Consider the following 14,154-nt stretch of genomic DNA (forward strand, 5'->3'; position numbering starts at 1 on the left):
CACACACACACACACACACACACATACATACATACAGATCCTGTGAGTAAGGAACACCTAGCACCATAAGGATCTGAAAGTTGTTTATTAACAGTGTTTTCTTTCTGTGTAAAAACTTAAGCCAAGTCAACTAAAATGGGATGTTATTGGCTTTTTTTCTTAGCAAGCATCTTTGGAATGTCAGAATTGGAAGAGGAAATTATTGTTTATTGTTTATGCTAAAGAAGTAATAATAGGCCTAATCACTAGTCTGTGATGTGATGCATTTAAGGTACATCAAAGGTACATCAACGTACAGTATATAGTCACAAGTCACAGTTCATGGTCCAAAGTACAGAACAATACTAGATGGTCCCACACCTGATCATGACTCAGTGTGTTATTTGGTGGTGTAGTGCCTTTCCTCAGAAAATACCTGTAAATCCATTTTTTTATATATACAGCTCTGGAAAAAATTGAGAGACCCTTGTACCTTCTTTTTTTCATTTAAAATAAAGTTGATAAGGACAATTTTGAGTGAGGAACAGAAGGGGCATCTTAAATGTCACCCTTCTGTGTGTCCTGTCCCCCCCCCCCCTCCGGTATAATAATAATAATCTAACGGCAACCTTTTTATCCAACTTGAGAGCCCTGCTCTCTACTCAATCAGTCTCTCTAGCTCTCTACTTTCCCTCACATTCTCTCTCGCACTCTTTCACTATATCTCTCTCTTACTTTCTCTGTCTCTTTCTCTCTACTCAATCTGTCTTTGTCATTTTTTTCCTTTCTTGAGTCATAACTTGTGTCCTAACCTTTACACTTTACACAATCACCTTCACTTTAACACAATCAATTGACATTTCCATGGAATCTGGAGGTGTCACATCTTTGCATACATATAAAAGGGTCAGTAGTGAAATAGGTGTTTCACAGGAGCCAACCCAACTGAACATCTTCACATCTACAACAGGTGTTTCACAGGAGCCAACCCAACTGAATATCTTCACATCTACCACAGGTGTTTCACAGGAACCAACCCAACTGAACATCTTCACATCTACAACAGGTACGGGTCATTGGAATATTCCAATATTTATTTCAAAATAAAAACAGATTTTCTTTCATATTTCTTAGAGGAAGACAAAACATATTTTTAATTCAATATCATTAGCAGATTATTTGAATCATATGTCAGATTCATGAAAACGGTCGAATGAGTTGTATCCAGTCTGTTAATTAAAGAACTTACTGAAATTTTCGACAGTTCATTCTATCCAATAGACACTGTTAATTTCAAGGAGATTAACTTGCATAAATCACAATTCAAATAAAAATAAAACATTACTGCAAATTTCTAACAATTGTTTTCCAGAAAGACTATGTTTTCGTACTCGGTGACCGTGTTTAGTGGCAAGCTGCTGGATTCTGGAACATCGGACCATGTCTACATCAAGCTGGTGGGGATGGAGGGAGAGAGTCGTCTGAAGTTGATTCCGAGTGAAGGACTCCAAACAGAAAAGGTAAGGCAAGGGCCCGACCTGGAGAGTTGTACCTGTTAAAATGGTCGCTCGTGTGTGTGTTATATGATATATGAACATTTTAACTGACCTGAGGCAAACATTTTCTCATTCCCCCACTCTCTCCCAAGTTCTCTTTTTGTCTCTCTCTCCTCTCTCTCTCTCTCTCCCTTCACTCCTCAGTCATGTACATTCACCATAGAATGCCCCACCTCCCTAGGTGAGCTGGTGGTGCTGGAATTGGACAAGCAAGCTCTGGTCGTTTCTGATGACTGGTTCTGTGCCAAAGTCACAGTGGTGACCCCGGAGAATGACACGGCACATTTCCCCTGCTACAGGTGGATCTCAGACAAAAAGGTCCACTACTTCAGAGATGGAAAAGGTCAGCTCGCTACACACACATTATAAACATGACCTGGAGGTAAGAATATGTATGAGGCAGGGTCGGACTGGCCGTCGGGAGATTTCCTTTTTTTTGCATTGTGCCGCGGCCGTTACTTTGACCGGCCGTTCAGGAAATATATATATATATAATAGTTTAATCGGCCGTGTTCACTTTGAATACTATACAACCGTTTTACTGGAGTGAGCTTGGTGAAAACTAGAACAGTACATTTGTGCATCGGTTTTACAGATGGACAATGGTCAATACATCCTCATCTTCCTACAGAGTTTTGAAAGTTTATCACGTGTTTGTTTCTTCTCCAACGTAATGGAGAGTAAGCCAAAAGGGTGGCGCAGAAAAAAACTGAGAAAATAAATATCGAGCACTCAAAGCTCCCTGCATTTATATATATTCTTAATTTAACTCAGAAACAATAAACACTAATAAATATCTATGCTCAACGTGGTTTTATTGGCCTTATATGAAGAAAAAAAAAGGTCCTATGTGGATCAAATGCAATTGTCTTAATTCTTCTGGTCTGCATTTGAAATCAGCCATATGTGACGCTGGGAATGAGGAGACTGAGACAGAGATGGAGGCAGCTGTGATGGTGCCATGGTCCAGTGCAGAGACCATAGGCGCCGATACCATGGGTGCTCCGGAGCTCGAACACCCACGGAGAACCCACGTGAACCAAACTGCCAGTAAGCTACATTCATTTCAAATTAAACATCGCAGTTGGTGCAAAGTGGAGCGTCTGTTGTAGTGTGATTGGTTATGTCGCTGTCAGTCCACTGATCCATGTCCTTTTTTTTTTTTTTTTAAAGGGCGTGCGCTCGTGAGCAACCATGGCGGAAAACATAAATCGGAGCCGCTGGAAGAGATTATACCAGGTGCAGCAATGACACTGTGCACAATAGAGTATAAGTTAACACTAATACATGTTGTTAACAGCCATCGATAGCACTGCATCATCATTTATTATTATATAGTGGATGGTGGATAGTTCCACCCTGGTATGAGGATAAATAAATGTCTAAGAATATAAATGAAAATTATATTTTCTTCTTTGTACAGCTAAAAGAGCGTTTGATGAAATCCATCTTCTGGGCAAGTCCAGTAGGAAGAAGGAGCTCAAGAAAGGAGCCCAGAACTGCAGGTGAGGTCATAAGGGTCAGGGGTCATATTTCACGAACTAAATTAACCTGTATCAATGATAATTCTAATAATATCATATTTTTCTACTACTTTATTTTTTACAGAACGACCAAGGTGTCTTACTGGGTGACTGTGTTTACGTTCCCAGCGTGTTTACGGGTGACTTGGCGTTCTCGGGCACAGTCAATTCTGTTCACATCAAGCTGGTGGGCACGGATGGACAGAGCGCTCGTCTGAGGGCCAGTCCTTTCTATGGATTTGTTACAACAAAGGTAAAGCAAGGGTCCGACCTGGATAGAAGTTGCACTCTCATAATTTTACTTGTGTTGGGAAATTTTTGCTGAATTATAAAACTCCATCCATCTGATATGGAATCCAACTAAACTGGATTTTTTTAAATTAGGATTGTGACCTGGTTCTGTCTGATTAGGGATGAAATTGTGTGTGTGTGTGTGTGTGTGTGTGTGTAACTGTGCTAACAGGAGTACAACAGTTGAGTAGGTTATGGGTGATGACTAATGTCTTATTGTGACCTATATTATTATCGACCTTAGTATAATTCAAATATTATTACATTATTAATTAAATAGAAGAACTTCATGTCTGCTTTTTTTCTTCTGTTTATTACCGTAGTCTACTTGCAGGTAACAATGACCTTGTTCTGTGTATGCATATGGATACCAGTGTATCTGACATGATGATAAACTAACTAACTAACTAACTAACTAGCTTTTCCAGTATGTGAAGTCATTCTTTGTTTTTCATTTGAACTGCAAATTCTCTTTCACTTCCTTTTCTTTCCCAGTATTCATTCCCTATAGAATGCCCCACCTCCCTAGGTGAGCTGGTGGTGGTGGAACTGGACAAGAAACCTCTGCTTCTAACACCTTCTGACAACTGGTTCTGTACCAAAGTCACAGTGGTGACCCCAGAGAAGAACACGGCACATTTCCCCTGCTACAGGTGGATCTCAGACAACAAGGTCCACTACTTCAGAGAGGGCAAAGGTCAGATGGTTAAACACACACACAGTCACACAGTACACACCACACACATCACAGACATGACTGGAGGAACTGGAGGTTAACTAAAATATTTTTTTCTTTGTACAGCTAAAAGAGCATGTGATGACATCAATGATGATCAGGCCTTTAGGGAGAAGGAGCTTGAGGACAGAGCGGAGGACTACAGGTGAGGTCATCAGGGTCAGGGGTCAGGGACTACAGGTGAGGTCATCAGGGTCAGGGGTCCGGGACTACAGGTGAGGTCATCAGGGTCAGGGGTCAAGGGCTACAGGTGAGGTCGTCAGGGTCAGGGGTCAGGGACTACATGTGAGGTCATCAGGGTCAGGGGTCAAGGACTACAGGTGAGGTCGTCAGGGGTCAAGGACTACAGATGAGATCATCAGGGTCAGGGGTCAGGGACTACAGGTGAGGTCATCAGGGTCAGGGGTCAAGGACTACAGGTGAGGTCATCAGGGGTCAGGGACTACAGATGAGGTAATCAGGGTCAGGGGTCAGGGACTACAGGTGAGGTCATCAGGGTCAGGGGTCAGGGACTACAGGTGAGGTCATCAGGGTCAAGGTACAGAGTTTAGAGGTTGGCCATGAGGGGTCATTCACTCTGCATACATACACACATGAATTGAACATGACTAATGTCATAGCATGTCATAACATTTCATTCTGTGCTGTTCTTCAGATGGCATTTTTATGGAAAAGGTTTACCTTACTGCATGAAATCTGAGGGGCCCTCATCTCTGCCCCTAGAGGTACAATTCTCCTACACCAAGGAAGCAGAGTTCGACTGTAAAGCTGTCCTAGAGTAAGTTTCACTATATGTGTGTGTGGTTTGTTTTGTGTTCTGTCTCAATCCACAAAAATAGAATATTTACCAGGATAGAGAACAGAATTTTCACCAAAACAGCTTCTTCAACTACTTGGGTCAAAGTTTGACATAAATCAATTCAGGTTCAGTGAGGAATTATGTTATGAAATATGGGCCTGAAAATGTGTGTTGGTGCAATAATGCAGCCTGGTGAAGCTGTTCTTCGAGGGTCGGATATTCCGGGAGGAACCCTGGAAGAGCATCGATGACATGCGCCAAGCTTTCTACGGTCGCAACACACTCATATCAGGTGAGGCTGTGACACTATGTTAGCTCACTGGGTAAGAGACTGTGTTAGCTCACTGGGTCAGAGACTGTGTTAGCTCACTGGGTAAGAGACTGTGTTAGTTCACTGGGTAAGAGACTGTGTTAGCTCACTGGGTAGGGACTGTGTTAGCTCACTGGGTAAGAGACTGTGTTAGCTCTCTGGTTCAGAGACTGTGTTAGCTCACTGGGAAAGAGACTGTGTTAGCTCACTGGGTAAGAGACTGTGTTAGCTCACTGGGTCAGAGACTGTGTTAGCTCACTGGGTCAGAGACTGTGTTAGCTCACTGGGAAAGAGACTGTGTTAGCTCACTGGGTCAGAGACTGTGTTAGCTCACTGGGTAGGGACTGTGTTATCTCACTGGGTAGGGACTGTTTTATCTCACTGAGTAGGAACTGTGTTAGCTCACTGGATAAGACTAATTCCTGGTTTCAAATCCGACTGAGGTCATTTCCTGCATGTTTTCCCTCCTCTCTCTCTCTCTCTCTCCCTGCTTTTCTGTCTCCCTCCACCTGTCCTATAATTAAATAAAGGGGACATCATTTGCATGGAGCAACATAATACGTAACTCATACTATTCCAAGGAAGCAGTGTACAGTCTAAAGAACATGTGTTCTGGTGAAGTCAAGCGAATCAATCATTTCTCATTTCATAAATGAAAGACATCTACTTAATTTTCACAACATGTAAGCATGACGAGCTAGTTCATGGCACAGTAACTAACTACAGAGTCAGGGGAAAGGAGCTTTTAGTTGTAGGTCATTCCACTAACATGGAACGATCTACATGTACAGAACTATCACAGGCCTGAGTCACTAATATTCTTACATAAAAACACTTCAACTCTACAACTTGTTGGTTCTCAGTGTTACTAAATACTTACTTTCAAATGTCCTCCTGTATGTTGGTAACCGTAGCTATGAATCGGTTATAACAACTTCCAATTCAATAAACAATGTTTTGGAATCACAGGCACCAGTACATAGTCTAAGGCTATAGCCGCAAAATGAATTTCATTCAAATGGATACTTTTCCTCCATCCAGACACAAGCTGTTTTACCACAGCCATTTAAATAATCTAACGTTGTTTAGTTTTATTAAATATTCTTTCAATTTCATATTGTGTACCCATCAGACTACGTCCAAAAACACTGGAAAGAGGACACTTTATTTGGCTACCAGTTCCTGAACGGAGTCAACCCCACGATCATCCGACAGTGCAAGTCCAAGCTGCCGGAGAATTTCCCCGTCACCGACGCCATGGTCAGGGCCTCCCTGCATGGAGCGAGTAGCCTAACTGACCAAATCAAGGTACTGTACGTCCTACCTGAAGGTTATGTAGCACAAAATATCCTTTCGACGAGAAACTCCAACTAAGTCCCCCAAAGATGTTGAGATTCCGTTCATTCAGCAAGCTGTCCCCTCTCTCCAACAGAAGGGGAACATCTACCTGGTGGACTACAAACAGCTGGATGGAGTGACCGCTAACAAGATCAACGGGAAACAGCAGTACCTTACGGCTCCTCTCGTTCTGCTCCAGAGAACCCCAGACGACAAACTGATACCCGTCGCCATCCAGGTAATCTGATAATACATGAATTCCAAGGCGTCAAGTTGAACAATTGTGATAGTCCCATCATGTAGGCGTGTCTGTGTGAGTAAATGTCATCCTATGAAAAAACAGAAACTATGTTTCTTTGTGCCTGACCTCTTGTCTCTCTTCTCCACAGTTTGTGCCTGACCTCTTGTCTCTCTTCTCCACAGTTTGTGCCTGACCTCTTGTCTCTCCTCTCCACAGTTTGTGCCTGACCTCGTCTCTCTTCTCCACAGTTTGTGCCTGACCTCTTGTCTCTCTTCTCCACAGTTTGTGCCTGACCTCTTGTCTCTCCTCTCCACAGTTTGTGCCTGACCTCTTGTCTCTCTTCTCCACAGTTTGTGCCTGACCTCTGATCTCTCCTCTCCACAGTTTGTGCCTGACCTCTTGTCTCTCCTCTCCACAGTTGAAGCAGAAGCCAGGAAAGGACAACCCAATCTTCTTCCCCACCGACTCAGAGTACGACTGGCTGTTGGCCAAGATCTTCGTGAGGAGCGCTCACTTTAATGAGCACGAGCTGAACGCCCACCTGCTGCGTACCCACCTCCTCTGCGAGGTGTTTGCTGTGGCCTTGCTGCGCAACCTTCCCATGGTGCACCCCCTCTACAAGGTCAGCAGGTTGGAGGAAATGTCCTCCATGTTGTGATAATCGTTACATGAAACATTACTACCAATATCCGGTTGGTTTGTAAGGCATTGTTTGCTATATCAAAAGGCAACATTTGAACACCATTATTTGAACACTTTTAATACTGAAGTAGTCAATTATTTGTCCTGTTTCAGCTACTTGTTCCCCATACCCGCTACACCCTTCAAATCAACTCCCTAGCCAGATCTCAGCTGATATCAAAAGACGGATTTTTCAAACAGGTAAGAACATTGTACTGTTACTATACACAATGCAACAAACTTAGACATATTCCAATTATGTGGAAAAAAGGTTAGATCTGTATGAAACAAAATCTATTTCTTCAAATTTTCTGTCTAGTATTCAGCGTCGGGTGGAGAGGGAATGCTCACTATCCTGCGGAGAGCGGTGTCTTCTCTGACCTACAGCTCCCTCTGTCTGCCGGAGGACATCACTGAACGAGGTCTGGAATCCATCCCCAACTTCTACTACAGAGATGACGGGCTCAAACTGTGGGATATGATCCACAGGTGTGTATGTTGCTGTGGGATGTGATCCACAGGTGTGTATGTTGCTGTTGGATGTGATCCACAGGGGTGTATGTTGCTGTGGGATGTGATCCACAGGTGTGTATGTTGCTGTGGGATATGATCCACAGGTGTGTATGTACCTGTGGGATGTGATCCACAGGTGTGTATGTTTCTGTGGGATGTGATCCACAGGTGTGTATGTTGCTGTGGGATAAGATCCACAGGTGTGTATGTTTCTGTGGGATATGATCCACAGGTGTGTATGTTTCTGTGGGATATGATCCACAGGTGTGTATGTTTCTGTGGGATATGATCCACAGGTGTGTATGTTGCTGTGGGATATGATCCACAGGTGTGTATGTTGCTGTGGGATATGATCCACAGCTGCAACTGTTAACGTTTACAAACAGCAGATGAGAGGTGCGTTCTGAACCAGTACATTGTATGACCTTTTTTTGTGCTTGTGAGTAGGTTTGTCCAGGGAGTGATCGGTCACTACTACAAGTCAGACTCTGACGTCGATCAGGACTCTGAGCTGCAGAACTGGATCAAGGATATCTTCATCCATGGATTCCTGTCCAGGGCCAGCTCAGGTAACACAGTTCAGAGCACCATAGTTAAAGGCAGGGTAGGTATGTTTTGTGAACCTAGGCAAGAGGCAACCTAGGTTTTGTGAATTTTGACAAGAGTTTGAAGGATTCAAACCAAAATATCCCACCACTTAATTTACAAAGCTACTCCCCAAAAACACATGAACGCGCTGCCTGACTACTGTCGGGAGGTAGGTAGGTAGACAGACAAGTAGCCCTTCCAATCATTGAATTTGGTCCAAATGCCATGCAATCATTAAGTTCAATCCAAACTAAATGATTGGTTGTGGTTATTTCAGTCATGTAATACTCACAGATATCAGATTTTAAAAATTTGACAATCCAACCTTTAGATTTATTAGTTGCTATCAGAAGTTTATTTCAGCAATTATGACAAAAACTGCATCTCAACATCATTGCCAACCCTGCCTTTAATATATATATTAATATATTGTTATGGTCTTGAAACACACAGTTTTATGTTGCAACTTTTGCTAATTTACGTGTCACTCACATGAATCATAGCAATGAATCATTGTCGTTGTCATATATACTTTTATGCCTGTTATAATGTTTTTGTATTCATGTTTTTGTTGTTGAAAATATGTATGTCTCCTTCAGGCTCTATAACATTCAATTAAAGCGTTTTTGGCCTTTCTTCCCATGTCTCCTCCCTTTCCAGGAATCCCTCAATCTTTAAAGACTTTGGCGGAACTCGTCAAGTTTGTCACCATGGTGATCTTTACAGGCTCCGCCCAGCACTCTGCTGTCAACAGTGGACAGGTAGGATTCTATGTAAAACTTCCAAAATGTCACTACCAGTCAGTTCTTCCTCTGTAGTATTTAACACCAACCTGGTACTGAAAACGAGCTGTTTCCCCTCTTTGAAGTTCGACTATGGGTTTTGGCCGCTCAACACCCCAATCTCCCTGCAACTGCCTCCTCCCACCACTAAGGGGCAGAGTTCTGAGAGCACCATGCTGCACACCTTGCCAGACGTCAAGGCCACGGTGCATGGCATGGCCACTCTGTGTCTACTCAGCAAGCAGTCCAGTGACATTGTAAGTTCAACAAAGACTCCACCAGTTCCTGTCAGGTGAACTGACACCGGTCTTGTGAGACAGATGATTATCCATAACTGACATATTCTTCACATCCTGGCCAGGTCCGTCTTGGTGAATACCCACATGAGCACTTCAGTGAGGACGCCCCCTGCAGGCGGATACAGGAATTCCAAGCAGAGCTGAAGACCTTCAGTGAATCTGTCAAGGCCAGGAACTCCGGTCTGGATGTTCACTACACATACCTGGATCCTGAGCTGATGGAGAACAGTGTGGCCCTTTAGACAGCAGACAGGGACCATGGCCTCATTCTGCATCAGCATCTGGTACCTGCTCTGGGTTTAGGTATGATTAGGATGTTACAGTAATAGCATGTTGGTTGTGTCAGAATACAATATGCTTCTGTTGGTGAATATAATTTATACATGAATGAAAACCGAATGCTGATATTTTGATCCAAATACAATTTTAATGAGAGAAAACATTTTCGCAAGTGTTGGTTTGTCACTCACATGCTGAACATCAGAGTCTGAAACCAGAGATGGCAAAAGTAAACACATCCTTCACTCAAGTAGAAGTACAGATACTAATGTTTATAAAACTCTGGGAAAAATTGAAGTACTGACTACAACTTTTCACTCAAGTTAAAGAAATATGGGCTTTGACACTTAAGTAAAAAGTAGCCATTGCTACTACCTGTTTTAGTGTCACGCTGGTAACTGGACCTCACATCATATTAATACATGAATACAAAAATATACTATAGACACACAGCGCATTAACCAGGAATGGCCATGGGTATTCAGCATTGTCTCTTCGTCTCAGTCATGTCGACATCGCTAACTTCCTCTGTCTTATCCATAACGTTAGACATTCTTCTTGTTGCCTTCTGCCTTGCTCCATGGTAGCTTAATACACTAGCTAATGTTTGTTGTGTGTGATAGCCAGGAAATGGAAAAAGGCGCGCAGTGACAATAAAGAATATTGATCATGCCACCAAATAAAGATTAAAACCAAAGAAACGAGCCCGGTTTGAAATGTAAGAAGAAGAAAGTACAGATATAGTACAGAAATAAGATATATTTTACTTAAACGATTTAAAACTCTGAGAACTGATACCACTTACTGCTTTTAAATCTAAAATGAAAGAAATGGAGGCAGGTTCCCAAAAATGTCAATGTTTTTAAATTAACCAGGTTATGTAAATGACTTTTTTTTTTACTTGTCTCATTTCTGTGTTCTTCTGTCTGTAACTATGGGACAATGGGACTCCTGGTTAAATAAAGGTTAAATAAAAAAAAATGCCAAAGGACAACGTATGTTTTGTTTCTGCTAACCCTCCTGATTATTATTGTATAATTCGCACTCAGTTCTCTTGCCGTAAGAACAACCCATGCCTGATATTTCCGAACAAGACCGGTCATATTCCATCTAAATGATGGAATATAATAATAATAAAATCAATGGGTGAAGAGCAAAAACCACACGTGTTCAAATATGTATCAGTTCATTTATTTCTATTTACATAGTTAGCTGAGTATATCAGAATTTGGTGAAGTCGTCCATGCATACAGTACAACTTGAATTTCCTGCTGATCCGACCCTTCATGAGAACATCATACAATGTGTGCTTTGCAATGTTAAAAACCACTGAAACTTTCTAGTCATTTTTCATTGAAGGTTCATTTGCTGGACTGTAAACATTTCACAACATTTCTGATTTCAAATCGATGGACAGTAGCCTATTGATGTCAAATTGAAAAAAATATATATTGAAAAACAAAAAAAAGAAAGTTGATTTGCATCTCCAATTATTAATACTTAAGTCTGAATGACATATAAACCACACAGCTTAATATGAGCATAAGTGTTTTAAATTATGTACACACAACTACATTTACAATAATACACTTTGTGAGAGCCAAGATAGCAGATGCTGTCATTTGTATAATAAACCGGTATAATAAAACAAACTTACACAATACAGTACAATATAAAGTAACTGTCTTTAATGTGGAAAAATCTACAATCGCTTCAACAAGTCATAGTCACAGAAACATAAGTCATAGTCACAGAAACATGAGTCCAGTGCCAAATGCAATATTTTATCTTGCTTTTTATATATCTATGTTAGCATATTAACCAGATTAAATCTGATATCTAATGTTCTGTAGATACATTTTAGAAATATTACACATAGCACCTTTAAAAGAAAACAAATATGCAATAATGTGCTTAGTGGGGACTGTACGAGGACTAAGAATTAAGTCGTATCACTTAATTTGTATGTATCTTTTTTTGGCATGTACAGTGTATGTACCACACTGAAGAGGAAGTACCATAATGGTACCTCCCCACTAGTCTACCAATTCTGACAATCTCGTCTAGGTATCCATAACTGGACTCTTTGATGGCTAGCACAAAAACAAAATCCCAAAATATATGATAAGAAACATCAAAAGAAGGCAAGGAGTACCCCGCCCTCCTCCTTCTCCCCCTCCCTCTACCTCTCCACCCCCCCCTCCCCCCTCCCCCTCCCTCTCAGCCACATTCAGAAAAAAGGAGTGAGGTCATTGGACGGCCATGGCCCTGGATTAGCTGTTCTTGCAGGGCAGGGTTTCCACGGTTACCAGGGCTGGTTATTTGTGTGAGGACAAGCTGGGTGATGAGAGAGACAAGGACATGTTGGGGACGGAGGTGTTGGGAGGCAGGCGGAGTGGGTGGATGGACATCTGGGTGGGTTGGTGTTTGAGGGGTTGGGTGGCTTGGAGATTGGGTGAGGGTCAGGGATAGGTAAGGGGCAAGTGTAGGTGGGGGGCAGGGTGTCTGGGGGGGCAGGGGTAGATGGGGGGCAGGGTGTCTGGGGGGCAGGGGTGTCTGAGGGGCAGGGGTATGTGGGGGGCAGGGTGTCTGTGGGGCTGGGTGTCTGAGGGGGCAGGGGTAGATGGGGGGCAGGGTGTCTGGGGGGGCAGGGGTATGTGGGGGGCAGGATGTCTGGGGGGCAGGGTGTCTGGGGGGCAGGGTGTCTGGGGGGCAAGGTGTCTGGGGGGGCAGGGGTAGGTGGGGGGCAGGGTGTCTGGGGGGCAGGGTGTCTGAGGGGGCAGGGGTAGATGGGGGGCAGGGTGTCTGGGGGGGCAGAGGTATGTGGGGGGCAGGATGTCTGGGGGGCAGGGTGTCTGGGGGGCAGGGTGTCTGAGGGGGCAGGGGTAGATGGGGGGCAGGGTGTCTGGGGGGGCAGAGGTATGTGGGGGGCAGGATATCTGGGGGGCAGGGTGTCTGGGGGGCAGGGTGTCTGGGGGGCAAGGTGTCTGGGGGGGCAGGTTGGGGTTAGTGTCAGTGTCTCCTCAGATTGTGCTCCTCAGTGCAGGAGCCTTTCGTCAGCGTGATGTCATCCACCGCCATCTCTCCGCTCCTTCCCCGCCCGCGCTCCCCCTTCAGGATGACCTGGGAACAGCAACACACGCTCTGTTAGTCAGCCAGGCACATATGTTCATACAGCACATTTGTAAAGCAGCAAGTGTCAACCAAATTGCTGTACAGCAGAACCAAATATAGGAAATACGTCTATAGCACACAACCTCACAGGAAGACAACACACGCTCTCTCACACACACACACACACACACTCACACACAAACACACACAATCTCTCACACACATGCGCACACACTCTCTCACCTCACACACACACACACACACTCTCTCTCTCTCTCTCGCTCTCTCTCACACACACACACAAACACACTCTCTCTCACCTCTCTCACACACACACTCTCTCTCACACACACACACACAGCTGTACTCACACTCTCCAGGCCCGCTCCCCAGAGGGTGATCTGGGTGTGTCTCCAGCCGCTGCCCCCTGTGCGCCCCCACACGGCCGGGCTGTACCTCTTCCCCTTCTTCACGAACACCTGCAGCACCCCCACGTGGTGACCTGCCATCTTGTTCCTGAACGACAGACACAGGTTGCCGTCGTTCCAGGGCGCGGCCAGGGGCAGGACCAGCCGAGCGCCACGCCCGCTCCGCCTCTTCTCCCCCGCCTCTGGGATGGTCAGGTACCGCCCACCTGGGGAGGGGTGGGGGGGGGGAGAGAGGAAGTTACATCACACCATGTGACCAGGAATAGCAGGAAGTTGATTGTGTGCTTTTTCTGGTCTCCAGGTATTAAGATTTATTTTATTGATTGTTTTCATTTCTGAACTTATGAGTGTGTGTGTCTGGTACCATGTGTGTGTGTGTGTGTGTGGTACCATGTGTGTGTGTGGTACAGTGTGTGTGTGTGTGGTAGTGTGAGTGTGTGTGTGTGTGTGTGTGTGTGTGTGTGTGTGTGTGTGTGTGTGTGTGGTACTGTGTGTGTGTGGTACCAGAGGGGTCGTCTGTGGCACTGTGTGTGTGTGTGTGGTACAGTGTGTGTGTGTGTGGTACCAGAGGGGTCGTCTGTGGTCTCCCAGTGCAGGTCTCCGTCTCTGTCTCGTATCCAGCCACACAGACCGTCATCGAAGGAGCAGCTCAGGAAGCCCGCCGCTGCAGAGAGGAACATGTCAGACACAGGACCAC

The 14,154-nt window shown here is 44.3% G+C and overlaps 2 protein-coding genes across 2 annotated transcripts in view; one reads left to right on the forward strand and one right to left on the reverse strand.

Annotated features, from left to right (window-relative positions):
- The first annotated feature begins 1,358 nt into the window (after positions 1–1,358).
- Positions 1,359–10,685, forward strand: LOC136956331 (polyunsaturated fatty acid lipoxygenase ALOX15B-like). The gene is made up of 19 exons (XM_067250235.1): positions 1,359–1,499; positions 1,680–1,878; positions 2,436–2,585; positions 2,709–2,774; positions 2,959–3,040; positions 3,188–3,311; positions 3,845–4,046; positions 4,152–4,230; positions 4,741–4,863; positions 5,073–5,176; positions 6,327–6,502; positions 6,627–6,770; positions 7,192–7,395; positions 7,569–7,655; positions 7,774–7,943; positions 8,415–8,536; positions 9,216–9,316; positions 9,424–9,594; positions 9,699–10,685. Exons 1-19 carry the CDS (start codon positions 1,359–1,361, stop codon positions 9,876–9,878), a joined length of 2,625 nt encoding a protein of 874 aa, XP_067106336.1. The 3' UTR covers positions 9,879–10,685.
- A 1,927-nt stretch (positions 10,686–12,612) lies between these two features.
- The window catches only part of npnta (nephronectin a), a 31,762-nt gene continuing 30,220 nt past the window's right edge, over positions 12,613–14,154 (reverse strand). The window contains exons 9-11 of the mRNA XM_067251100.1: positions 14,023–14,121; positions 13,401–13,663; positions 12,613–13,038 (exon numbers count right to left, since the gene is read on the reverse strand). Coding sequence (XP_067107201.1) covers positions 12,928–13,038; positions 13,401–13,663; positions 14,023–14,121 — 473 coding nt within the window. The 3' untranslated portion in view covers positions 12,613–12,927. The remainder of the gene's footprint in view (positions 13,039–13,400; positions 13,664–14,022; positions 14,122–14,154) is intronic.

This window comes from Osmerus mordax, chromosome 14 (assembly GCF_038355195.1).
Source record: "Osmerus mordax isolate fOsmMor3 chromosome 14, fOsmMor3.pri, whole genome shotgun sequence".
NCBI lineage: Eukaryota > Metazoa > Chordata > Actinopteri > Osmeriformes > Osmeridae > Osmerus > Osmerus mordax.